The sequence below is a fragment of the Phaethon lepturus genome, unplaced genomic scaffold (assembly GCF_000687285.1).
Source record: "Phaethon lepturus isolate BGI_N335 unplaced genomic scaffold, ASM68728v1 scaffold10476, whole genome shotgun sequence".
NCBI classification, from domain to species: domain Eukaryota; kingdom Metazoa; phylum Chordata; class Aves; order Phaethontiformes; family Phaethontidae; genus Phaethon; species Phaethon lepturus.
The window spans coordinates 1-26,444 of record NW_010544089.1 but is presented as its reverse complement, the minus strand read 5'-3'; the positions used below and the strand labels follow the sequence as shown (position 1 = coordinate 26,444).

The 26,444-nt window shown below is 44.9% G+C and overlaps 1 protein-coding gene across 1 annotated transcript; it reads left to right on the top strand.

Moving 5' to 3' along the window:
- Nucleotides 1-3,036: 3,036 nt before the first annotated feature.
- LOC104616034 (egl nine homolog 3) lies at nucleotides 3,037-7,636 on the top strand. Its single transcript, XM_010288553.1, has 4 exons — nucleotides 3,037-3,154; nucleotides 5,081-5,217; nucleotides 5,908-5,981; nucleotides 7,247-7,636. The coding sequence occupies exons 1-4, from the start codon at nucleotides 3,038-3,040 to the stop codon at nucleotides 7,282-7,284; spliced, it is 366 nt and encodes a 121-aa protein (XP_010286855.1). The 5' UTR covers nucleotide 3,037; the 3' UTR covers nucleotides 7,285-7,636.
- The last annotated feature ends 18,808 nt before the right edge of the window (nucleotides 7,637-26,444 follow it).

Sequence of the window (26,444 nt, the reverse complement as noted above, 5' to 3'; positions counted from 1 at the left end):
TGCATTGCAGGTACGGCTGACTTGTGGTTTCCACCCGGCTTATGTCCCTAACAAAGCTGCTCCCAGCGCTAGGCTGTAGGCTGGCCCTTACCCCTGTTACCGGGCTGACGGCGGAACGTAAGCTCAGCTGCGGAGCCGTCCGTAACAGCAGGACGACAGCAGAGCAGACAGGACCTACAGCGAGGCGTCCGGCCGACTACCAGGCCTGACGGAAGAGGGTTTATTACTTGGAATTAAAGGTACTCGCTCTTGCTCAGCATAATCTCCTGCTCCTGCAGGCCACCAGCCCCCAGGCAGCGGTGGCCTGCGGTGTTGGGGCGAGGAGCGGGCTCTGGTGGCTTACTGCTGCCTGTAGGTACAGTCCTCTGCTGCCTGTAGGTACAGTCCTCTGCTGCCTGCAGGTACAGTTCTCTGCTGGTGCTTGTGGGGAGGAAGGGAAGTCAACTCCGACATGACTTGAAATGCAGAGCGGTATTTTCGCAGCTGTGTGTGTACACCTGTCCCAGCGGGCTGACTCCTGTGAGTAGGTTTGGTTCGTGGTGGCAGAGGGTCCAGGGGATCCACTGTGCTGCCTGGTAGTAACTTCTGTGTCGGTGTTTGTTGGCACAGTAACATTACCTTTGATTAAAGCAGCGTGCGCTGTACTCTAGCTGGCCATGTGTCCCATGAGAACAGCATGGCTTTAGCATGTGCTTTGAAGCAGAAAACAAGACCTCTGGGTTTCCTCGATAAAAATTTCACTTGCTCGTAGTAAAGCCCATACTGTCAATCTTCAGTGCTATCAGCTGTGCGTGGCGGGTTATTGAGGGCAGGTTGTGCGAGTGGTGCACAATAGTATCCTCATTCTGTGGGACCGGCATGTGCAACACTGTCTATATAAAAAAAAAAAGATAAAGTTTACAGTTCCAAAACTGTAATAAACCTAATAATAGGACAGAAAAGGAAGGGAAAATAATAATAGTAATGATAAAAGAATATACAAAATAAGTGGTGCACAATGCAATTGCTTACCACCTGCTGACCAATGCCCAGCCAGTTCCCGAGCAGCAGCCCCAACCAGCCTTCCCCCTGGTTTATATACTGAGCATGACGTATGGTACGGAATATCCCTTTAGACAGTCTGGGTCAGCTGTCCTGTCTGTTCCCCCTCCAAGTTTCTTGTGGCCCCCCCCCGGTATGGCAGTATGAGAAGCTGAAAGGTCCTTGACTTGGTGTAAACACTGCTTAACAACAATGAAAACATCAGTGTGTTATCAACATTATTCTCATACTAAATCCAAAACACAGCACTATACCAGCTACTACGAAGAAAATTGACTCTATCCCAGCCAACTACCAGGGTACCCTGTATTTACAGTTAGGATGTTGTGGTCTGGATGGATGAGAAAATAGATGGGTAAAAAGTGGTTGGATGGTTGGGCTTGGAGGGTGGTGGTTAATCAGTTGTATTATACCTAGAGGCTGGTAACAAATGGAGCACCACAAAGATCTCTCATGGGATCCGACCTGTTAACCACCTTTATCAGTAACTTGAAGCAGATGGCAGAGTGCACTGTCATCAAGTGCAGAGATGACACCAAACTGAGGGGCACCAGCTGGTGCACTGGAGGGCAGAGCTGCTACCAAAAGGGGCCCAGATGGGCTGGAGGAACAGGCCAACGGGAGCCTTATAAAACTAAACATGGGCAAACGTGAAGTCCTGCCCCTGGGAAGGAAGAGCCCCTTGCAGCAGTACAGGCTGGGGGCTGCCAGGCCTGGGGAGCAGCTCTGCTCCCCAGGGGAGCCTGGGGACCCTTGGTGGTCTTGGTGGGCAGTGAGCTGAACATGAGCCTGCAGTGTGCTCCCTGCACAAGAGCATCCATGGCACTATTTACAGGAGCACAGCAGCTAGATTGAGGGGAGTGATCATTGCCCTCTCCTCAGCCCTGGGGAAACCACATCTGGATACCGTGTCCAGTTTTCCAACCGAACTTAGTCCATCATCTCCCGTCACTCGTGCTGCTAATACTGGCAAGCAATGAAAGGAGATGGCAGAGGAGTAGGAACAAGAGTTCTACTGCGACAGCTTTAGTGGAGGTAAACTCCGTGGGAAGTGACTGGTATCACTACCAAGTAGTCCCAGTAGTGAAGAAGTGACTGGGAAAAAGACCTGGTACCCTACCAGCAGCCTCACCTGCTCTTCCTGCACCCTGCTTAGGCTGCTAATGGTGTCAACTCAAGTTTAATGTTTTTTTTGCTGTAAAAACCCTTTTAAGACCTGTTGACTGTCATGTGGCTTGGAGTAATTCATGTTAGGCTTATCTCATCATTCAAGGTGAAATTTAAGCCATGAATTAAGCGATTGTATCAGCAAGTCTGGAGATGATCAAAGAGGGAAGTATGTGTCTGAAAGCTGTCTGGTTAGTTCTGCGGCTCAGTCCATGAAAGCAAACATGCACTGCCCTGTGCAAACACAGCAAAAAGGAGTTGCAGATTTTTGCAGACTTTGCTCTATGGACTTTTACCCATACTTCCTGGAGACCCTTGCTTTGTGTTGGACCATAGGGATGTATATGACAGGGTCTGGAAGATACAAATGGAGGAGGATGGTGGTAGTAAGGCATGACATCCTGGGATCACTTTCTACTTTCATTATGACTGGCAAATCAGTTTTGCAATGACTGTTCATCTTTAGAAACCGAAGCAAACTTTAGCTGAAACTGCCTCAAAGTCACGTAGCTTGTAGAGAACAATAAGCACGTACTATACATACCAGTGTGTTAGTTTAATTCAGGGTTTTTTTTCTCCTACTTTAGTGTATATATCATGAAATACGAAGGGTATTTATTTCCAGTTTTGAATTTCACACCGACTGACTCATCCAGTGAAAGAAGCTTGTGCAAAGATATCTTCTGGTGGTGTCTGCTGTAGGTTTTGGATTGATCATCTGAAAAATACTGAGCCAAACTGGTGGTGGGAGGATGCTTAGCAAAGAAAAACTGAAGGTGGGCATCTTGTAGAATTTTTTTTTTTACTTTCTTTATCTTTCCTTCAGGCTATGGTCGCTTGCTATCCTGGAAATGGAGCTGGGTATGTTCGTCATGTGGACAATCCAAATGGTGACGGGCGCTGCATCACCTGTATTTATTACCTGAATAAGAACTGGGACTCCAAGGTGAGTAAACCACAGGGTTGAGGCAGAACATAAAGGAAAAAACTACTTCAGAAACAGAGCTTTGGAGCTGTCTGTTACTTCTGTGAACTCTGGTGACCTTTTGAGCAGCTGGTCCATTCTTCATCTCTACATTTATTTTCTTGGTGTTTATGGCAACACTTTGGAAGTAAGAATCCAAACTCTGTCCTTATCGTTCTCTTTCCCATCCCACACACATACTGTTTTGTTGCTATAGAATAAAGCTTCTAGGCACTGGACTGCTGGCTTTTAGCACTTTGTTTAGAGGAAAGAGCAATGAAGCACTAGAAAGAAAAACATAATCCACTAAAGAATAAGTGGATTCTGGGAGCAGAATAAAATGACAGCCCAAATTTGGAGTTTTAGAGTTCTTGATGCTGTTCCCTCAGGCTAACCTGTGAAAGATCTTCATGCAGTTTTCTTTGTTGTTTTCCTATGAAATGATGGGGCTTAGTAAGAGGAACAAGCACATGGCTTGGTTTGTCATCTCCATCTTTGACTCCACCAGTGGGTCTCTTGACAGGACAGTGCTCTTGTTTCTGCCTATATTACTATAAGGCAATAAAATCAGCCTTGACTTTACTATATCTTTAAGTTAGAAATGAAATAAGGGTTTCTAAAATTGCAGGATGTCTTTTTACACTTCCGTTGTCATAATGTGGTGTAAACCATTCTCACGGATTATCTGTTGAAAATTGCCCAATGTTTTTGGCCCCTCTGACCTGTCTTGGCCACTTTAGGTGGATGCTCCTTAAGCACATAGATACTATGAACCCCCAAAAGTGAGTTCAGATTTAGAGGCAATGCCACTGAAAAATGCACTGTTGCAGAAAAACACATTCCTTTATGGAGAGTATGACAGTGAAACACCTCAGTGTATTAAAATGAAGGAGGAGATGTGGGAGGAAATACAAATATCCAATTTATTTTCTGCACTGCACTCTTAGTCTAATTGTGAGCAAGCACCCAAGTGGACACTAACAAAGCTAACTGAAATCCAGGACACTGGTGGAGAGTAATATGTGGGTGTGACGGTAATTTTATGCAAATGTACGCTGGAGGAGATGCAATATAACCATACTGGTCTTTGAAAGCAACCATGTTGCTTTAAACCTGGCATAATAGTTTCTTACCTGAAGGTTGCATGCCACATGGAGGTAGAAGTCAGGTCAGTGCTGGGTTGACAGAATCTTCCCTGCACTCTGTGGTGCAGCATAAAAGCCTCCAAAGAACCCTCTAACAGCAGCAGGGAGGAGGCAGAGTTCATCTGCATCTTCTAAAGTTTCTACCGTGTGTGCAGATCACCAGACTTTTTCCCTGAAACTCGTGGCACACAGAAAGAGAGAAATGATGCGGTAGAGAAACCAGGCTATGACATAAGTAGGGAAAAGAGTGGCTGGGAGATAGAATGCATTTATGAGAAGTTTATTACAAATCCAAGAATAGAACAGATGTCACTCTTCCCAGGGTGTAAAAGTTAACTCCTGTATGATCAGATGCAGGCTCTGAAATACCGTAAGCAGTATCTAGCAATTGCTGGGAGGAGAGTTTGATCTCAGGCTGGTCAGGTGGAGCAGTCTTACTGGCCTTGTGGTATTCACCGGTTCTAGAGATGCGACTGGAAGCTCTGAAGTTTCCCGGTGTTTGTTACAGGGCCACTGTTGTCTTTATCTTGGTTCATTTACTTTAGACAGATGTTTATGCTGAAACACCACAAACTGTTTGGGAAAATCAAGATGGCCAAGAGATTCAGTGTACAGTTTTCCAGTGTCGCCGTGTAGCTGTCTTGGTTATCATCAGATGTTTATTCCCCATTTGTTGGGTGCTGAGGAGGGAGAAATAAATCATTGTTCACATGAATGTGTGGGTGTTTATATGAGTAAAAAGCAACCTTTTCTTTTCTTTCAGCTACATGGTGGAATTCTTCGAATATTCCCAGAAGGAAAGTCCTATGTAGCAGATGTTGAGCCGATTTTTGACCGATTGCTTTTTTTTTGGTCAGATCGAAGGAACCCACATGAAGTCCAGCCTTCTTATGCAACCAGGTAAGTAGCATATTCGACATTGATATTTGGCCAGGAGAAAATAAAGCATGTCTTCTACCAATGTTTGTATGACCATCATGTGTTTGTTTAAATACACATGTGCATAAAAAAAAGATAGCTAGAGTTTGAGTGGATTTTCTGGTTTTGGGTCACTGGGAATTCTCTCATCAAGTGAGGAAGAACAAGCTTGAATTATAAGAGTCCTTGTGTGATGGAAAAAAGGCCCTTTTACCATTGACAGGAGAAATCTTCCAAGCCGGGCATAGCTATTTAGCTGCGAGATGCTGGGTTACACTTTTGCCCTCGTAACACTATAGGGATTCTGGGGGCTACCATCTGTCAACAGGCTACGAAAAGCTGATGTGACACAGGGCAACCCCCAAGCTGCCTGCAGGCATCCCAGAACAGAAGAACATACAAAGGTCTGTAAGCTACTTTTGCCCTCTGTTACCAGGGGCTGTGCACTCTTTTGTGCCTCCAAGCTGAAATTCTCACCTATATTTCTATCTTACTTGAAAAAATACACATTTAAAATGCTGTCTATATTTATCTATAAAGATGTGCCATTTGCGTCCCATTTTTTATCTACTAATCCAGTTTTGTTTTTTGCTTTCTCCATGAGCATAAAATTCCAGGGCTCTATCTTAATAGCAAAAGTTGAAACAAACACAAGATTTCTTTCTTTTATAGGTATGCCATGACTGTGTGGTATTTTGATGCTGAAGAAAGAGCAGAAGCCAAAAAAAAGTTCAGGAACTTAACTGGTATGATTCTTTTATAAGTGTTCACCAGAAATAATTTAATGCATTTTGATATCTCCAAAGTCAGAGACAGACTGTGAATAACTGTAGCTAGTTGGGTATGACATTCATTTTTGGAAAGCTTTTTCATCTCCAATCACTAGTCAGTTATTTTATGTGAAGTGGAGAAGTCATGACAGAAGAAGATTCAGGCCTGGCCTCAGTATCCCTGATGAGTGTGATGGGGAACACGGGAGGGGTTGTTTCTGATTTCTCTTCCAAATGGCTGCTGAGATTTTGTCCCACCCCAGGTGGCTGCTCCAATCATTGGGAGTTTCCAAGCTCTTCTGTCATTATTTGGGAAGTATGATTTGTCTCCTCCAAACTTTGTTTAGCACAAAGTCATGAGACTTATACAAACAGTTTGATAATCATGTTCTCTAAATATTCTGGCCTCATAGATTATGACTTGGAAAGAAACTAAGTTAGAAATATATGTAAGTGCATCTTTTGGCAGGCAGTTGCCAGAGTAGCTGTAATCATGGTGCACTTCAGGAGCTACCTACATTCAACTGGGTCTCACAAATAGCTTAAAGTCAGCCCAGAGACACTTCTGCAGAAGCCCGGGAAGAGGTGATCCCATCTTTCCTAATGGCAGCCTCACTGCCTGCTACTGTAGTAATGACATTCGAGTAATGGATTGAGTGGTCCAGATGTGCTCTAACACCCTACCTGGGGCCATGTTCAAAGGTTTGCTGTTTGGAGCAGTTTAAGATTTGGTCTTCAGGGACTGCCTCAGGCAGTTCCTCAAACTACAGTGTGGAGAGTGCTTGTCTTTTTAAAAAAAGTGTGCTATGCATCTGGGAACCAGCAAAGTTGTAATTAGTCAAATGCTTTTCAGAACAGACCATTGTCATCTCTATAGCTGGTATGCAAAGCAGATACTGGCTTCACCCTTAAAGGGGATCATGAGCAAGGGGCCAAGAGTAGGGTAAAAAATGTGTCACAGATCTGGAGCCTGAAACTTTATCAGGCTACTTAAATACTGCGTGAGTCATCTTCATTTTCAACAGGGCAAAGATACAAAACCTTCCTATGACTATCTAGTTAATATGCTGTGGACTCATACAGCATTTCAGTCCATATAGTGAATTTATATTGTGAGTCTGAAATGGCAAGTGCTGTCCACTGAAAACAAACAAACTTTATTCTGTTTCTGAGTTTTCAGGTGAATACTGTCAGAACCCTCTGGCTTAACTGCCTCTCCTTTTTTCATCTTTTCGATGTAGATGCAAGGAAGAGAGAAGCACCTCTTAATGAAGACTAATCAACTGTTCCTGAACACTTTGTGAGGAAATAAGATCCCAAAGATGACTTCCATTTCCAGTGAACAAGGGCAAATTCTTGTTATGCACAAGAACACACTGGTTGTCTAGCACGTGCATCTTATACTGATGGTACTTAAGGCAGCCTTCTGTCATGCCTGCATCTGGTAGAAGAAACACTTGTTTTCTATTTGCCTTTTGCTGGAAAAAGTAACCAGGGTTAAAAAAAAAAAAAAAAAAGAGTATCACTAAGCCTAGTGGTAGTGGCTGGGCCAGCTGGCTTTTGATCACTCTTGTAACCAAGATAACAATCATTGGAACTAGTGGTAAAGCCTGAGTCTTATTTGCACTTTATGGAAAAAAAAAATAATCTAGCTCAATGGGAAGGAGCTTTACAAGTTTAAAATCTGTGGCAGACTGCTAATGGGCAAGGAGAGATATTGGAAATGTGAAATTAAACTGGATTTTTGTAGAATGTCATCTTACGGTCTGTCCCACACGGGCCTGGCTATGTACTGTTCATCACTTTGCTGCGCAGAACACTGGCTCAACTCTTCAATAGCACAACTTGCCAAATAGATTTTTGTCTACACAGTCATTGCATTTCCTGGGATTTTTTTTTTTGCTTTTCAAGAGTCAAGTTCTAGCTGTGCAGTTGTGCTGCCCTTTCTGTCCCAGGACTGAAGCGGGGAGTAGTTATACATCTGTCCACAACTTTGTAAAAGCATTTCCTTTGTTCTGAGCAGGATGGGTTGTACATCTTTTGTTTTTATGGTTTGCAAAAGCAGCTGTTTTCTCCCAAAAGTTTGGTAAACTTGGAAGACTGATGGCACACAATGCATTGGCACTAAAGGCCAATGATACATAGTGTTATTTTCATGACTTCTCCATCTACTATGTTTTGTATGACACAGATAGATAGGAATCTGAGAGGAAAAGATATGTCTGGCAGTCTGACAAATGTATGATGAATAATGGGTAACTTTTAGACTTGATTTCTATGCTGCTTATCCTTAGTTAACAGACTTGTTTAACTTTTGCGTGCATATGTAATGTGAATGAAACAGCGATTCCGTTTCAATTCATCTGTTACGCCAGGTAACTGCTTCTGCTGTGCCCAAGCCGTGAGATCAGAGTTATTCAAATGGCAGAGCACACATTTTTTTTTTTTCTTCATTTTTTTTTTAAACTTCTTATACTCAATAAGTAACTGATGACTTACCTATGTAATGTGAATGAAACAGCGATTCCGTTTCAATTCATCTGTTACGCCAGGTAACTGCTTCTGCTGTGCCCAAGCCGTGAGATCAGAGTTATTCAAATGGCAGAGCACACATTTTTTTTTCTTCATTTTTTTTTTAAACTTATTATACTCAATAAGTAACTGGTGACTTACCTCCAGTCTGCCTAAGCTTCTACAACCAGCACTTACTATGCAGTTCAGAACAGCTCTTAATGAAGCTGGGAGCTGGCAGTGGATGTATTTATCACTCACACTAATTGTTCTCAACCTAATACACTCACTTGCATTAATTTTGTCTCATGGTGTCAATGTGTATGTCAGACCCTACTAGATGTTCCAAATAGATGCCCACCTCAGTGTCCCATATTTTCTTCACCTGCCCGCAGAGGTGAAGCTGGTCTGTCCGAACTGCTGGCCCCTGTACCAGTTCACCACACTGCGCCGGGCTGTTGTGCTAGTGATGGGTCTGCGAGCCAGCTGGGTCGCAGTTGAGCTAGGGAATGAAAAGGTAGTGTGCTGTGGCAACTATTAAATGTCAGTGACAGAAGGGTAACAGCTGCATAGGACAGAAAAGAAATAACTTTTGTAACATAAAAAATGGTAGTAGAAATAGAGTATTTTTTTAAGCGGTTCTGTGTCTTTAAAAAAAAAAAAAAAAGCTGGGCATCCTTCAGCCTGTTTTTTGGATTCTGAATGTAAGTACAGTAGTGCTAAGAAACCCCTCGTTCCCTCTGGCTTCTCCCAGAGATCCAGCTGTGGTCTTATGGGCTGGACTTCGTTCAGCCTGACCACTGTGCACCTTGAAAGGAATGTGAGGGAATGTGTGACAAGTGTTCCTATAACTCCAGACTAGAAAAAGACAAATAATTTGATAATATCCTCTAATATTAGGAAAAACATTATTCTATTACAGTTGCTTCTAAGTAGCACAACATAGACTTGAAGGAAACTTAATGATAACTTGAAATTCTCATTCTTCAATGTTCATGTGGGAGGAGGAGGAGTTAGGGCTCTTCCCTCAGAGTGAGAGGTAACCCTTTGAAAGATGGTAGGTGTTGAAAAAGGGGAGGCACAGGATTATTATTTAAAAAGGGCAGGGAGTAATCCAACCTGTTGTATTACTATGCAAACTTGATAATGGCACATAAATTTGAAACTCCTACATGATTTTAAAGGGTGCAAAGACAGCTAAAACATAGCAGAGCAAGTCTTGCTTTGCCTTTTGAAACTGTAGCCTTAAAAAAATGCACTAGAAGGATGTTTAGTACACATCCCACTGGACCCTAGAACAGTGGAAAAAGATGGGGTGGGAGAGGAAAGGCTTTGTATAAAGGTTGAAAAAGAAAGGTACTTCAGTTGCCACTATTGCTACCACCTGGCTTCAGCAGTGGTCAGCAACACGTGTGGTGGATGGAGCATGGAGCAGTATAGATGCATTTATTGTAAATAAAGTACATATTTTTGTTTTTAGCCAATATATTCCCGATCTAGATAGAGGAGAGAGCAATTATTCTGTGGCAGAGAGCATTCTTTTTCTTTATTAACACATACAATTAAGTACAAAAAAATTGAGGGCATAAGATTTTGAAATCAATTCCTCAGTCCTGTGCTCCAGACCTTTATCCCATTTCCAGATAGGTGTGATGATCTCCTTGAAGATGCTGTAGTTTAATTGTGGGGGTGGGTGGGGTGTTGGTCATGTAGGAATCCACAGGCTTGATGTTTTCTACACAGACTTCTCTTGCCTGTCTCTGGGAGTGTTGCAAACTGCTCTGCAAGAATGAAATATTCTGAAGAACTGTGGGGGGAGCAGGCTGCTGTGATAGGGAGTGCATTTCAAGGAGACTCTTTCCTTTCCTTGTCTTTTGTTTTCATGGCAAATTGTTTGAAACACCTATGGCTAAACAGCACTTGTCACTCAGTTGTGAAAAAGAGTGTTTTCTCTGATGCATTTAATTTTTAGTCCTCCAAAAGTTTTGTTGTTTTTTTTTTTCAACCTTTAGGTAATGTGCCTTCATTGATCATATCTGTGAAGATGTTACATGCCACATGTGCATGTCATGCAAGCTTTTCATGGCTCTTTAGGAAATATGGTTGCCTTTCCGAATGTAATTGCATTGGAAAAATATGCAGAGCCACCAAGCCACAATTTCTGACAGGTGGTTTTTGTTGTGCAGGGAGGAAAAAGGCCAGGAGACAGCACTGAAAATCAAGAGACTATTTTTATTCTTAAAGCTGTAACCACTGGTCTTCTGAGCAAAGTAGCCTCTAATAAATTTTATTTTCTCTAAATTGCTTCTGGTTCTATGAGGAATGGCCTCTGCAAAGTAGTGTCTAAAAAGATCCACGCTTTTTTCTTCTCTCTTTAAACAGTTTTAGTCCTTTCCTATTGCATTTTTAAAAATGTTGGAATATATTATGTGTTTTTGTTGTTGTTGCAAAATAGCTAGCTCTAACACCACTTGCATCTAGAAGAAAATGTATCTATTTGCAGGCAAATAACTAGTTCTACTTTGACTGTGCTGTACTCCCAGCAGATATCGGAGAGTGAGTTATGACGACACCTTCTCTTGTCAGGTTGTATGCTGGTCGACAATGCTGGCACTTTGCATCAGATTGATATAGAAACCCCTAGTAGTATTTTACCGTACATCACATTTGGTGTTCCTGTTACTATAAAAAAAAAAAAAAGTGGCAGGAGTCAATAAACACTGGGTCATGTTAAACGTTGTCCTGTGCAAATCTTTTTCAGTCTTGTGTCTTACCATGGCCAGGGTTGCTGCAGGCGGGTGCAGTGCCACACAGCTGGATGAAGGGTGGTGGCACTGCCCACAGGTGACACTGTAATCTGTGGCCACTGCTGTCCTTCACTGTTTGTTTGTTTGCCATAAGCTTGGCATGTTTCCTTGGCCACTTCCTGCTATTTTGAAGTTATTTACCTTGCTAGTCACCCTTCTCTTGAAATGTCTATTTGTTTTCACGCTCCTGTTGAATTAGATAACATTCTCACGATTCAATTGTTGTCTGATAAGTTTTATTTTTAACAGCGTTCACATCCTCCCCCTGCTACTTTTCCAGCCTGAGTCCCACAGTCGTCTTCTGCAGCCGTGGAGGAGGCTTCTCCCCACTCCCACTGACACTGCAGTTGAGTGAAAGCCAGGACATTTTCACTTGTCTGCTAAGGTGCTGTGAACTTTTTTGATTCTTTTGCAATACTGTGAATGCTGGGAATTTCCCCCTCTATGTAAAAGATGCTTTGTATCATGGAAGGCTTGGTTAAATTTCGCTTTGGTTAAATTGGGGAGAGAATTCTAGATAATTTGCCGCTTCTTTAAGCATTTCTTTTACACTGAAGAGTGCTTAAGAGTACGTGGAGAAGACCTAAGGAAAGCAGAGGGGTTTGTCTTCTGAGCATGCTCCTCACCGAGTAAGGGTTTGTAGGGAGAGCTCAAGAAGCAGCTGGCCACTGGCCAGCCAGCTGCCAAGGACTTGTCTTTTCTCTGAACTCTGACTAAACTTTCTCTAAGCAAATATGCTGTGGTAATTGTTATCTTACAGCTATTTAGGGGTATCTTTCCTCCCCCACCTACCCAAAGGGATATGGCTAAATATACTTCCATTGACAATTCCCATGACTCTTGAGAATGCATCTAATATCAGAGGTTGCACTGAAAATGACAAAGTAGCATGACAGTTGAAGAGAGGTTAGTAAAAATTGATTCCCCTTTCCCACATAATTTCATCTCTGTGGACTACTTCTGCTTCAGAGAGTTGGTAAAACTCCCATCCTCTTTCACAAAGCATAAATAGAATTTTTTTTTTTAATCTGTCTTGTGGAAAGAGAGGATAATTTCATCTGCATGTGTGCCTATTTTAAAAAATGCTGCAGATGCTAAACTACACTAGGCCAACCACCGTAAACAGCAATTCTCATGTGGCAAACCCAGTCAGTGCCAGCATGTAGGTCTGCTCCTTTCCCGCTGGACACGCACAGTGGTAAACCTTCCTGCCGGAGGTGAGAGGAGGCAGTTTGTGGTCCCTGATCTTAGCCAACACCCTGGAGACTGATTTAGCAGGAGGGGAGCCAGTGTGTGGCTGCCTATCCCAAGGTTTTGGGAAGTGTTAATCTGGCTGGTTCTTAAAAGCGTACTGTACGAGTGGCTGGTGAGAAGCATGGAAAGACAGACTGTCTAGGCCAGACTAATAGAACTCTGAAGACCACTTGTGATTACATGCAGCTGTTCTTAGTTCCTTTAATTTCCACCTTTTCTCAGCTTGTACCTGCTGAGTGTCTTGTGCTAAAACACCTCAGAGTAGCAAAATCAGAACGGAGGTTTAAACTAGAGCACTTGGGGGAAAGAGATCTCCAAACAGTAGAGCCAAGGCATTTAAACAGAAGAGTTTCTTTGCCTGAATGTGTCCCTTTTTTCCCCCAGCTGTGTCAGTGTGATTAATAAAAAATACAGCTGTTACTATTTAGTAAATTCCAGAACTGTGGACTTTGACCATTTTCCTGGTCCCTGATGCCCCATGATCTATGAAGCACTGCTGCTGCTTCATGATCTTTCAGACACCATAATGCTGTATGCAGCGCAGAAGATTTCTCAACTGTGGAATCATCACCCAGTTTAGCAAAGAACCATCAGGAGGGACGGCACTGCTCTGAAGAGGGTGGTCAGGCATTGGAACAGGCTGCCCAGGGAGGTGGTGGAGTCACCATCTCTGGAAGTGTTCAAGAAACATGTGGATGTGGTGCTTCAGGACATGGCTTAGGGGACATGGTTTATGAAAGATGCCACATTGCTGTCACCATTCCCTCTCACTTGCTCTGATACCGGTACAAGAAACCAGCTACATCTCTGCATTGCTGTGGCAGAGACTTGGCAGCCGCCGCCGGTGGGAAGATAAAAGCATCCGAGATGCCGCTGGTCTCAGCAGGCGTGGGTGAGTGTGTGTGTGGGGTGGTGTGTGTGTGAGGGGGGGTGTGTGTGTTTCCCTGTGCAGCTAGAGGGAAGCGTGATTTCCAGGGGGAATTAATTTGAGAAAACTGAAAGTCACTCCCCTGCTACCAGCTAATGTTGGTAATATAAGCCAGTTCTTTTTCCTAAAAGGACTGCAAGATGAAACCACGTAGCGCATCTTTTGAAAGTGGAATAATTTAGACAGCAGTAATTTTACCATCAAGCCTTTGTTACGGCTCAGCTAACCTCCCAGGCTCTTTCACTAGCTACTGTTACTGGGGAAAAGATATGTTGGATTTTGCAGTGTACAGAAGGGACTCATTCCCTTTGCCAGGACTGACATAGGGAGGGATCTATGGTTAAAATATTTACTGTTCATGAAACGTGCGTCTTTGAAGTTGTCTTTTTTTTTTTCCTTAAGTGAACTGAAGGAGAGGCAGTTAGAAAAACACAGAAGTATAGCATCTGCCCACAGTATAACTAAGACCTACTGGTGCCGTTCTCACAAGGGAGGAGGCTTAGGCTGGTCTACTGTACTCAACCACAGCAGTCGCCAGCTCTCCTGCCCAGCCCTCCGCCAGCTGTTTTGCAACGTGTCAGTCAGGAGCACGCAAAGTGGGAAATAAAACCAGTGCTGTCGCACTGTTGCTGCCTCTGGATTTGTTTAACTCAGCTGCATCTCACCTCTCATCAAATGCCTCTGTTGGGCAAAGCTCAGCCCCAGGGCCGTTTTACCAGGGCTGCCTGTGATAGACCTGACAGCTCTGAAAAATACGTTTCCAAAGTCATATTCCCAAGGAGCGTAATGCTCTTTCCTGGGACTCAAGCCCACCTCCCTGCTGCCGCCCACCCCTCCCCACCAGCTGCTAAGCTGTTGGGGATGAGCCCCCCTGCGCCATCCTGACGAGAGGAAGGGCTGGGGATGAGCTTCAGCAGCCTCAGGCAGTGTCTTGCATGACCGCAAGCACGTGTCCCAGCCGCTCTGAGACCTCAGGGTCTGGAGGGGCCTTCTGAGCCTATGGCCAAGCTGCCGGCCAGACCTAACAGCAGAGATAAGAAAGGACCATGAGTGTGGAAACCAGAGAAAAAAACGTAAAAACTTTTGAAATCCAAGAAAACTGCTTACTACTTCCATATTTAATCTGAAAGGAAAGAGAAAGAGAAAAAGAAAAGACACTGACACTTCAGATTTGGCCAAAAACTCAGGCTTGATCAACCTGCCAATCATGCTATTTCTAACCACATGCAAAGCACTCAGGAGGGTTTGGTATTTCCATGTAGCGGTGCTGTGAATTCTCCTGATCACCCGTGGGAAACGCCTGCCTTCCTCCTCAGTGACTGCTGCTATCCCCATAAAGTGAGGAAAATGCTTCTCCCCCCCGCCGCCCCCCAAAGACAGAGCAAATAATTCACATTTTATATTGGAAATATCTTTGTGTTTCAATATGTGTTGTATTCATGTGAAATAAGAGAGAAACTAAACTGCTTTTCTTGTTGAACTTGAATCAAAAACACTTCCAGAAAAGAAGATTTAATGGCATTTTTCTGTCAAGGAAAGAAACTGGATCCTTAAAGCAAGGAGAGAATTAGCGCTCCCGTGTTGCATTTAAGCACTGTGTCTTGGAGTCTTGTCCACACAGAGAGCAGAAAGTTATTATACAAAATGATTATATGCAGAATACAAAGGGGATAAAGCGAAGTTGTCATTCAGTGTTTCAAACCCAGTGTGGTTTGGTAGCATTGGTTGCCACTGCATTTGGTAGCAGCCTTGAGTGCGTAGCTGGGGCTGCACTGAGGGTGCCTGCGGGTTGCAGGTGGGCGGTCCATCTCCCTCGAAGGGAGGCCCACTTAGGCACAGGAGCCCAAATGTTCTCGGGGGCTCAGTCAGGTGTCAGCTGCTGGGCCCTGCCAAGACACAGGCAGCGGAGGCGCTGGGATACGCGCAGATCCAATGCCTGAAGTAAGTACTTGGAAGATAAGGGTTCTCATGGTGTTGTTAGGTTAGTGGGCAACTGGCAGAGGGATTTCCGGATCTCCTTGTGGATCTGCGTATTTTAAGTACTACTATTCTCTGGTGCATACAGTGGAGCATAGGGGATAGAGCCAAGTTCACCAGTTGCCCCGCAGACTAGTTAGGAAAGTACCAGTAGGTGGGACTGGGCTGCAAAACATTCAGCTTCTCCACACACATAAGCAAAGTTTTGATTTTCACTGATAAAAGAAATCCCAGCAAGGAAAAAGAAGTCATAGGCAGGGAAACTTGGATGAAAGTTGCACCACACATGACCAAGAAGTTGGTCAGCTTCTTAAAAGGGACTGGGCACCCCGTGCAGCACCCAGAGTTTGTCTGTCAGGGACATGGTGCCGATCCAGATGGGCCAGGCAAGGTGGCTGTGCCTGGGAAAGGTCTGGTCGGAACATAACCTCGGAGTGATGTTGTGGCATGCAGTGACAGTGAGTTGCTTTCTATCTACTAAACACTGTACTTCAGGCCAGCTTTGACACTTGTCCCACCTTTATGGGGGTCCAGTGGATGCACAGTGTTCATCACTGTGATGTACAGTAGCACATCACCCCATGCTCCAAGCAAGGGAGAAAATGTCTATTGCTAAGATGTACTAGAAAGACAGAAAGGAAGGAAAAAAACCCAGATGTCTGAGCAGACATTTAATAGGGGAAGGAAGAGGCTTAACAGACTTAAGCTCAGCTGTCTTCAGAGAGTTTTCAAAAGCTCACTGCAAACACTTCTGTTTCAAACCTTATGCTCCTTTATCTATGAGAAGCTAAACACTGGCTAATTCTTTAATTAGTTCCCAACAAGATGTTTTTCTCTGTAGCCAAGGCTTGCACTAGGATAATTATGTCTTTAGTTTAAAAACAAGTGTCAATACAGAAAGTTGTCTTGATTTCTCTTTCTTCAAATGTTTTATTTCCCCTTCTACTTAGCTCCCACTCTGGTGGTCCTCACCTGCAATATCTTTCCTTGATTTGGGAAGGGCTGTTCGCTTTATTTTTATCTCCCTGCGCTGCAATCCCGATGCACAGACATGACAGGACTAGGGCCAAGCCAGCGCTCTGATCTGTGGTGCAATCGTATGAATGCAGTGCTGGGGGTGCGAATCCGTCCCAGGGCTGGGGACATGGAGGACTCTGAGCCACCATCAGCTGAGCAGCTCAACTTATCGAATGGTAATAACTAATCGGCATACACTTGGCCTTGGGTGCCCAAGTGCTACACTGCACGTCAGAGACCTACTTTTCGAGCTTCCCAGCCTCCTGCCTACCACCACAGTCATCTACATTTATTTTAGCAAAGTTCCCAGAGCACCAGCAGATCTCATTCTAGTTGGTCAAGAGCTGCCTCAGTCTTGACAGTGAATCTTCTGGGCCTGGGTGCCATGTAGACCATAGCAGGAGGGAGAGGAATTGCCCTTCTGCCCTTCTCTGGTCCCCATCTGTCAGTGCACGGAGGCAGGATGCTGAAGGCCTGGCACCAGGCTTACCCAAGGAGATTCAAACTGGCTTCATTCACCCACCAGAAGAAGATCCTGAGTGTTAGGCTACACGTCATGTCCTTGTGGTGAGGGAGTGTAACCCTCCTGGTTAACCCGTTGAAGCTGTTCTATTTCCGAGGGAATAAATATATTTTCATGGATTCAAGAGGAAATTTATCTGAACTGGAATATTTTGGCTCAGCTGTCTTCCAAGAAAGATGTGGAAAAAAATGTTCTCCTATCAGTCCACTGTCAAAGTGAGTATGGTCAGAGACCTAGAAAACGTGGCCTGTGAGGACAAGCTAAAAGACCTGGGATTGTTTCTTCCAGGAATAAGGAGAGTGGGGAGAGGAGAGAAGGAGGAAGTAAAAGCACAATAAGAGAATCAAAATGCAGGAAATGTTACTGCAAAGAATAAGGAGGTAGTTTGTTTTCTACACCAGTGACAGACAACATACAAATAATGGGATAAAATTGCAGCAAGGAAGTCGCCAGTTAGCTATTAGGAAGAGCTTTCGTATGGCTGGGACACTGAACCACTGGAGATGCCATTACCAGAGATGTGATTGGAGAAATGTTTGCTAGGAGCAACGTAGGTAGAAGTGACTTTTTCCTTGGAGCAGTGAGTAGGGACTGACCAGACTACATGACTTGTTCTGTGTCATGGTAATATAAGCATGACGTTGGAGCTTAAGTAGTCGAGGTAGTCCATGGAAGGGGAGAGGTCTGGGGTTGTCCTGTTCCAGTGAACGGTTATGGGGACCACTAACACTCTTTGGTGCGGGACGAGGCCAGAGCTGCCTTTCCCAAGGAGCGAAATTCAGCCTGACACTGCCATGAGTGGTTGTCCTCCCCTGCCCTCTTCTTTCTGACCCAATATGCCTGGAGGTACCCATGCTGCACACACCACGCAGCAGGTCAGACATGGTGAGCACGTGCCCCAGGAGGACCCTGCAGCCTGGCACTGCTCTGTGCTGAGCAACAGCTCTTGCCTCCCCATGCAGCAAAGAGTTGAACTCACCTTTTCTACAACAACGAGGTGGCAGTAGCTCCTTTGGTACCGGCTCCCTGTCAGATAGTTCATGCAGGTTGTACTTATCCTATAGTTTGGTGCCTAAACCTTTTGAGCTAGTGCCTAAGGCTGTGGATTCTCCTCCTCTTCTTCCTGTCTCAAATTCAGCAGCTGCAGTTCAGAGCCTGATGCCCCTTGTGGATCTGGTCTCCAGGTAGAGCCAAGAACAGATTCAGAGCGGGGAGCACATCCTGCTTTCCCCAGAGCAGCCGTGCATCTGGTTGGCGTCTCTGTGTTCTAGGAAACGCTGAGTTATAGGTCAGCTTAAATCATTCATTACAAATGAAATAATACTGAGGGGAAAAAAAAAGGGGAATGATGGAGAATTATAAAGTGGGGTATCAGAAGTTACCCTTTGGGAGCATATGAGGTTTTGAAGGCAGGAACCTCTGGTCTCTCTCACTGTTCATGCCTTGATTAAAGAGAACGTGCGTGCATCCGTCCAAAAGTCAGCACTTGCTACCTCTGTTGAACATTTTCTCCCTTTTGCAAAGCTGTCTTGATTTCCGAGTATATTGTAAGTAAATTCTCAGTTGAGTCATTAATTCTTTCAATACATCTGAAAGAACTAATGTGCTCGTAAATTCAAGCACTTGGAATACCAGTACTTGAGCCTAGATGTGTTTAGTATTGATATTAAATACCATGGGTGGTTCTTGCAAACTTTTCTTTCACTTTTAAAACTGGCAGTCCATCAAAATTTTATATAAGGTTGGGACCTATAGTATTCTTGCTGCTATAAATACGTTAATATCATAAGCCAAACATTTCCCCCCTTATTGTTAGTGTATTTCCTTTGCTTAGTCTCAGCGTGCCCAGGGAACACATGAAAACTGCTGGAGTCTCAGCTTCCTTTCATTCCCCTCGTCAGCAGATCATGGCCAAAAGGTGTAGAGGAGGCCATTTTGGAGGAGGTGGGGGCTTCCCCAGCCTCTGCAGATGGCACGTCCTCTCCAAGCTGGCTCAGCACTTTGGAGGGGACAGACCCCACTGCCGACCCCTCCGGACGGAGCAGCTTGACCAGCATCATCCTATGCTGCAGGGGGCAAGAGAGTATCTAGGAGACTTCTCCCCTGTGGTCGTAAGATTCAAACGATGTCTCCATTTGCTGTGTCAGCTGCTAAACTCAAGGACTTTGGGCTATTAAATTTGTGCTCTATCTCCCGAGAAGTGAGGAATAGGTAAATGCAGATGCCTTTTGCATTGTACCTGAGCTGTCTGAGGCTATGGTGGTCTGGGCTGGAGGTCATTGCAGCACATGGACCTCACCTGCACTGTCTGTGAATTGCTTTGCTACCCAGCATCTGTTCATGGCAGTGAACAGAGACCCAGGAGCATCCCCATTCTCAGTATCACCACTGGGCTCTTCCCAGAGCGATCCTGCCTGCCCCTTGATGCCCTTGGAGTGGCATGTTACTGTCATGACACGTGGCAGAACTAGCTGCCACTAACTGCATGTACAGGCCCAACACTGTTGAGGTTGCCTGCTCTTCCTCCTTCTCTCATAGTAAATGAGTTTTCTTTTGCACACCCTGCCATTCTGGGAATTATTGACATTAATGACATGTCAGGTTTAGAAGGGGGCTCAGCAGTGAGCAGGCGGGGGCACTGAGTGATCTTTGCTTGAAGAATGAGTCTTGCAGATCAAACTTCAGTTGCAAGAAAGATCCATGGCATGGCCATTTGGCTGTTTTTTGGGCACCATGCAAGATTGCAGCTTTCAAGACTGTCAATCTGAATGCCATGCGGATGCATACCTGCAGTCTAAAAACACACTCGCAACCTTGTGCAGTTGTAGCCATCTACCCTGCCTTTTCAGGGCACCTGATGCTCTGTGAGCAGCTGGTCAACACTTTCTTTTGCAGTTCTGGTTGCACATTGGAAGGAATGTTTTTATGCCAGTATTGGAGATGCACTTGCTCTACAAGGCTGCTCAGTGATGTCTCTGTGGCGTGTGAAAGTTTCCCATTAGAAATGAATCAGGCCCTAAAGCAACATGCTCTTGTAAACTACTTTTAGTGTGACTCCTGGATGGAAAATAGTAGCAAAGCCATTCAAAACTTTTATTTTTATTCTCTGCAGTAATTAATTGCACAAATCAAGGCCTACACTTGTCCTTTCAAGTATCAGGAGAAAGATTATGAGAAAGGTTCAATAAATCAAACATGGAAGTGTTGCCACCAAGTGGTACAAGCTGTGTTAGGCAATGGCTCATAATTCATAGATCACAGTGATGAATCTGAGACGCCCTGATGTATTTATAAAAAGACTCTTTTTTGCTTTGTTTAGCTACCTTTTTCTTCTTGTGATGCATTTTACTTCCCGTGGAGTAAACAATCATACCAGCACCCATCTCCATGTAGTCACGGGGTGTATTACATGCCTTTTGGAGCTGCAGGCAGTGGAGAGGCAAATACGAAGTGTCTTCAGGGCGTATGGGTCTGTTCAGCGCGTCTCTAATGCAGTCCCCCGCCTCATCGAGGTGCGGTGTATTCCTCCCTCTGCAACCTCAGGTGTGAGTGGAGAGAGTGGTCCCGCAGGGGAACGTGCCCCCCGAGCCCTGACCACCAGCCGAGCAACACCCCAGCCCGCCCCTGTCATTTCCAGCGTGGGCCGTCAGGGGTGACTTTGACACTTTTGACATCATTTGCAAATCTGTTTTTTTTTTTTAGTAACAAGAAGAAGTGGCATAATTTTATAATTTTTTTTTTTTTTTTTTTTTTTTTTAATGGCACATTATTCTTGAGGGGTGCCTCTCCCTTGGGGACAGGGCTCCCCAGAGCTGCTGAGGGCACGAGGCAGCGGCAGGCAGTGAGGGATATAGAGACTTTTGCAGGGGCGCGCGGGGCTCCCCAGAGCTGCTGAGGGCACGAGGCAGCGGCAGGCAGTGAGGGATATAGAGACTTCTGCAGGTGCGCGCACACACACACACACACACACATCCCCCGGACCTCTGGGCATGCACATTTAAATTCTGGGCATGCACATTTAAATCCCAGCACCTGCTGGGGGTGCGCAGGGTCTGGCAGGTCTCACGCCCCTCCGCCTCCCCTGCCCCATGGCTGCCGGCACCAGCAGAACCACCAGCTGAACGGTCCTTCTCCTTTGGTGGGCGGAAAGGTGCCGGCGGTGCCGGAGCCTGGAGAACCGAAAGCGGCGGAGGGCCCTCACATGGGGGCGGCCGCGCAGTGCTGGGTTGGCCATATGGATACGCTGAACACCTGGAATAGGAGCCCAACAGGAAAGATCGAAGTCAAAAACATGCTTTTTTAAACCTGACATCTTTTCTTCGCAGACACCGCTGCTTAGCTTGCTTTCAGCAACCTCTCCCTTTCCCTCTGTCTTTGGGTAATTGCCTTTTGTTTCTTAGAGTGAAAGCCTGAAGTACTCCTCATTTTTTTCCTTTTTTTTTTTTTTAAACGTTGTCAGTGTTGCCACCATTATCTTCAGACCAAGCAAATGATGGCAAAAGGCAGAAGCAGTCACCAAGCTCCTTTTATCCCAGGTTTAGTCTCTGTTAACTACAAATCACAGTAGAGGAGTTAAATTAATGCAGCTGATCTCCTGAAAGGAACCACTAGAAGGGAATTGACAAATGTATGTGTTAGTGAAACCTGATGGGAGAAAAGGTCTCGAAAAATCTTGCCGCATAACTTCCAAAGCTCTTATAAGTGTGAGTGTGAATACATTTCAATTTTTTTTTCGCATTATAAAGAGAAAAAAAAAAATGTAAAGCGGGATGTTAACCTGCATAACACCTAGCATTGTTACCTAGAGGGAAAAGATTATAATTAGGATATCAGATCTATTTAAAATATGTCTTATCTCTCTTATGGCTTATGTTTTACTCTGTTGTAAAGAGGAAGTTTAACTTGACCGTCTATGACTAGCTAATTCTTTTCCGATATGATGACTTCTCTTTAGACATCACATTTGCATATGATTCTTCCACTTATTATTATTACTACTACTACTCCTTTAAAAAATCATTAACACAGATAAATCAAGCAGGCAATTTGATATAATAAATTCACTAGCGGATGAAGTAATTATTTTCAAAATTATTATAGCAATATTAGGTTTTCTTTATCTTCCGGTGAGGTTTTGCAGGTGGAAGAGGCCAAATCTTTATGACACGGTTGTTTGTACGTGGTTATATCTGTTGTATATCTGTCGCACCTATGTTTGTAAGCAGAATATATACTTCTTTTCCTCTCTACTAAATTCTTTCTCTTACTGAAGAGATAGAGACATAAATAGAAAATGTCATAAAAGCGTGTTAAAATGAAACACAAAGGAGTCATCGGACAACTTTCTATGGCTTCTGCTAAAACTCTGTCCATCGACAAAGAACAGTTTTAAGCAAGGTGTTTGACAACTGTTTAGAACCACCTTATATTTATTGAAACTTTACAAGGGCCAGGAAGCTTTCTAGTTGTTTCTGCTTGTGCTTATGGGCATAACAGTGCCTGCACTGAAGGTGTTAAATCCCTGGTGAATACTGTGCTGTCTCTCTCTGACAAAAACAAACCAAAGAAAACCCCCAAAAACTCAACTATGCTTGGTAGAGCAGAGCGTGCGCATTTTGGTGAGCAAAATGGTAGAACAAATACCAGGCTAACCCTCCACCGGCGAGGCTGTGCAGGCACGCAGAGTGCCCACCGAGACCTGCTCTATCGCTGCCTGTGCTTTGCTTGTCCTACAGAACTGCAAGGAAGGATTAAACTTGGTAATGACCTCTGAGGAGCAGCGAAGAGAAACTGTTTCTGGCCCTGAACCTCTCGCTTTATTTATTCGTTTGTTTTGCAGCCATTTTTTGAAGGAAGGGGAAAAATTATCACGGGGCATTGAAGCTGAGATACCCTAAGTCCCCTCTTTTTTGCTATGTCAGAAAAGGCTTAAACATTTAAATAATTGAGCTATATGGCAAAGCCCTGGACTTTAAATTAGTTAAAAATATATTAAAGGTTTATAAAATAGTCGTCACATTAGAATTACAGGGCATGGACAGCACAAAGAGACCTTTCCGCACGCTGCTCATGCACACTCAGCGAAGACGTGCGCCTTGGAGACCCCCTTTCAGCACACCCGATTTCCCTGCTGTGGCACCTTCCCCTGCCACGTCCCTGCTGTCCCGCACAGAGCTGCTGCGAGTTCTCGAAGGTATCTATCTATCTATCTATCTATCTATCTATCTATCTATCTATCTATCTATCTATCTATCATCTATCATCTCAAGCACTTGTATTTGTAGGAAGAAATGACCAACATTCATATGTTCTTGAGCTTTCTGTTTTTTCCTTCCCCTGTGTTAATTACTTTAGGAAATGTCCCAGCTCGAAGTCCCCTACCTGGAAATCTCTCTTTCTTACTTTCTCCGCTGTCTCTCTATCACAGAATCACAGAATCGTTAAGGTTGGAAAAGACCTTTAAGATCATGAAGTCCAACCATCAACCCAACACCATTATGCCCGTCATGATCCATGTCGTGATCTAAGAAACTCCTTTGGGGTTTGCTACTAATTAGCTGTGGCAGTGGCCTGGTCAGGGGTGCCACAGGGCTGCTTCTCCAGCACTAGCTACCGGCACGAGCCAACCTTGCGATCTTCCAGGTGCAGCGTTTCCTCAGTTTGTGCGGAAAAAACCCAGGAAAACAAAACAGCACCTGCTAAGAGCAAATACAACTGCAACGCGCTGTAGCCTTTCAGTACAGAGCCGCGAAATCCTCCCTAAACCACACGTAACGCCCCGCTAGAAACCGAGGCCTTTCCACTCGCAATGTGTCATTGCTGCCATCGCCGCCTTTCGCCCTCCCCTGCTCACCTGCGCCCACGTGGCACGGGGCTGGTGGGCGCCCGGGAGGGCCGGGGCTCTCATGGAAGCGCATTTCAGCTGCTCGTCTATCGCTGCAACAAGTGGCCTCGTAATGGACTCCAGGTGTACCCACTGCAGCGGGGTCAGGCTTCGAAACACTTGCGCTGCGGCGCGGGGGCTCGCTGGAGGAGAGCTATTGATTTCAGAGGGATTGCTCCGGGGAGCAACTGCTCTGTGAGGAACAGAGGTGTTTTGCCTTCCTCAGGGGCAATATGGGTCAAGTCTTTTTCCGAGCAAAAAGGAAAGCCTGGGTGCAGACTCGCTTTGGTGAAACTGGGGAGCCGGGAATGGAGGTGCCAGGGCATGACCAGGTGGCACTTTCTCCTCCTTGCCCCGTCCCCAAGGGGCTCCACAGCTGCACAGAACCTCATCGGCTTCAACCAGGCGCCGAGGCCGAGGAGGCGGTGGAAGGATGGTGGTCATGTAATGAAGATGTTGCTTCTCCCCACTCTCTGTCCAGCCTCTGGGGCAGCGGGGCCCAGGTGCCCGGCGCCTTGTGAGGCTCATGTATATAACCTTTCATTTCGTCTCTGAGAGCCATCAATGGGTTGTAACCAGGACATGGCACCTGCCGGGTCACAACGTATGTGCCAGCCCCACAAGGGATGCAACAGGAGACTGGGTCTATGCAGCACGTGGAGAGACGAGGGCTACTGCGTGGAGATAAATCAGATGTAGATGAAATGATTAAACGTAGATTAAATGTAGACAAATTGATACGTAAATAGGTTAGGATAAATGTTTCATCTGTTTAAAGGACAAACACGATGCAAAGATGCCAGACTGGGCAGTGGAATGGGGCCCACTTATGTTGCCTATATATATGATTCTCTGTGGTTTTCCTCAGAGATAATTTTGACATTACAAAGACTACAAATAGAGCATCCAGAGCAGAAAAGTACAGGAAGGAAGAGGAGACCTCTAATAAAGTATATATCTTCTTAAAAGGATCCGAGTAGAGGGAGGAAAAATGTACCTCCAACAACAGGAAAATTTAAAAGAAGCTTGTACTGAATATTATAAATTCACACGAGAAAAATGGTTTTTACTTCTTCTCTCACTGTAGGAAGACACAAAGGTTTGTTGGTACTTTATGCTTAAGTGGGGAAAAGGTTGAGGCTGCTTTTGCCATATTGTGATTAAAAACCCATGCTGTTAAAATTGTACTAAATGGAGCTCCTGCATTCTTGCAGCCACAGTTCTCAGAGCAATTGCTTCGCATTCAGCTTGTCCAAAGGTTTGGCTATGGGAAACCGGGCACTAAACTAAACAAAAACTATTATTTAACTTATAAAAAAATACAGCAGTCTTGTCTCAAATGCCTACCGCTGTGAGTCGCGGACAAATCCGGGATGCCAGGTCCAGTTTGGGGGGTGGGGTGGGGAACTCAGGGGACGTTTTAGATACCAGCATGATTTAGCTTGTGGTGAGTTGTTGTGACAATCCAGCTTCCCCAAGTGTGATGCCAGAGATGTCAAACGCGCCCCGAGCGAGCAGAGTTTTTGGGCTGCCACTTGCTGGGGAGGGGTGTCCTGCGGAGCGCGACCCACCCTGCCCAAAGAGTCCTCCCCAGGCAGCCGCTGCTGGAAACGGGCCCTGTGGCTACCTGGTGGCTTTGCAGATGTGCTGTGAGAGAAAGCTGCTTGCCCGGCAGTTTTGCTGGTGGGCTGTGGAGAAAGGTACCCGAATTCGAATGGAAGGTGCGATAGCATGAAGGTGAAATTGTGTTTTCCAGCCTCCAGCCCAGTGCTTCAAAATTCTCCTGCTTCCCTTTCTAGTAAACATGAAGAAAAAAAGACACGCGATATAAATTCGCATGCACACGGCGCGAAGGATCATGCAGTTTTTACAGTCAAATTTGAAGATGAATTAGTCTTTGAGATACCGTCTGTTTAAGGATTATGTTGCTAATATCCTAAATTTGACACAGATTTTTTTCCCCCTTCAGTCACTACCTGCAAAGCCTCTCTGAAAATGATCTCTTATGAAGCTGTGTCATTAATGGCTTCCTGCGAGGTTTCTTTTGGAAGTGGCAGAAAGGTAAATAAAAATGAATTAATACAGTGTTTTGGGTTTGTAGGCAAAATATGCAAATACCTTACTGACAAAGCCTTGGTAGCATTAAAGGCTTTCAGATCCTGTCCTCAGAGGCTCTGCTCATGGAATCAGAACCCTTTAGGCAACCCTTGACTTCGTTTACGTGTAATGCACACACGCGCGCGTGCTCACTCTCTCTCCCCCTAATGTCCTCTTGGACCAGTTCCCTCTGGTGCAGTTTTCAGCTTCACAGTTCATGAATTTTATTGTAAATCAATAAATAAAGCTATTATCAAGTTTTGTATTCTCATCATATGGCGTCATTTCTCATAAACCGTTTCACTGTATGGGTCAGCTTCACTGAGCACGTGCTGCTCACCTTTATGTCTCAGCAGAGGGCTGTCAGATATACAGATGGGATGTGTATGAAGATCTAATCAGATTTCAGTTATAACTAATAAGTCTAAATAAGCATGTTTTT

Bases quoted from the DNA above. Each gene is read 5' to 3' on its own strand.
- LOC104616034 (XM_010288553.1), top strand. From the start codon at position 3,038: ATGGTCGCTTGCTATCCTGGAAATGGAGCTGGGTATGTTCGTCATGTG. The intron at 5,218-5,907 runs GTAAGTAGCATA...TTTCTTTTATAG, and splicing joins CAGCCTTCTTATGCAACCAG to GTATGCCATGACTGTGTGGT. The intron at 5,982-7,246 runs GTATGATTCTTT...TTTTCGATGTAG, and splicing joins AAAGTTCAGGAACTTAACTG to ATGCAAGGAAGAGAGAAGCA.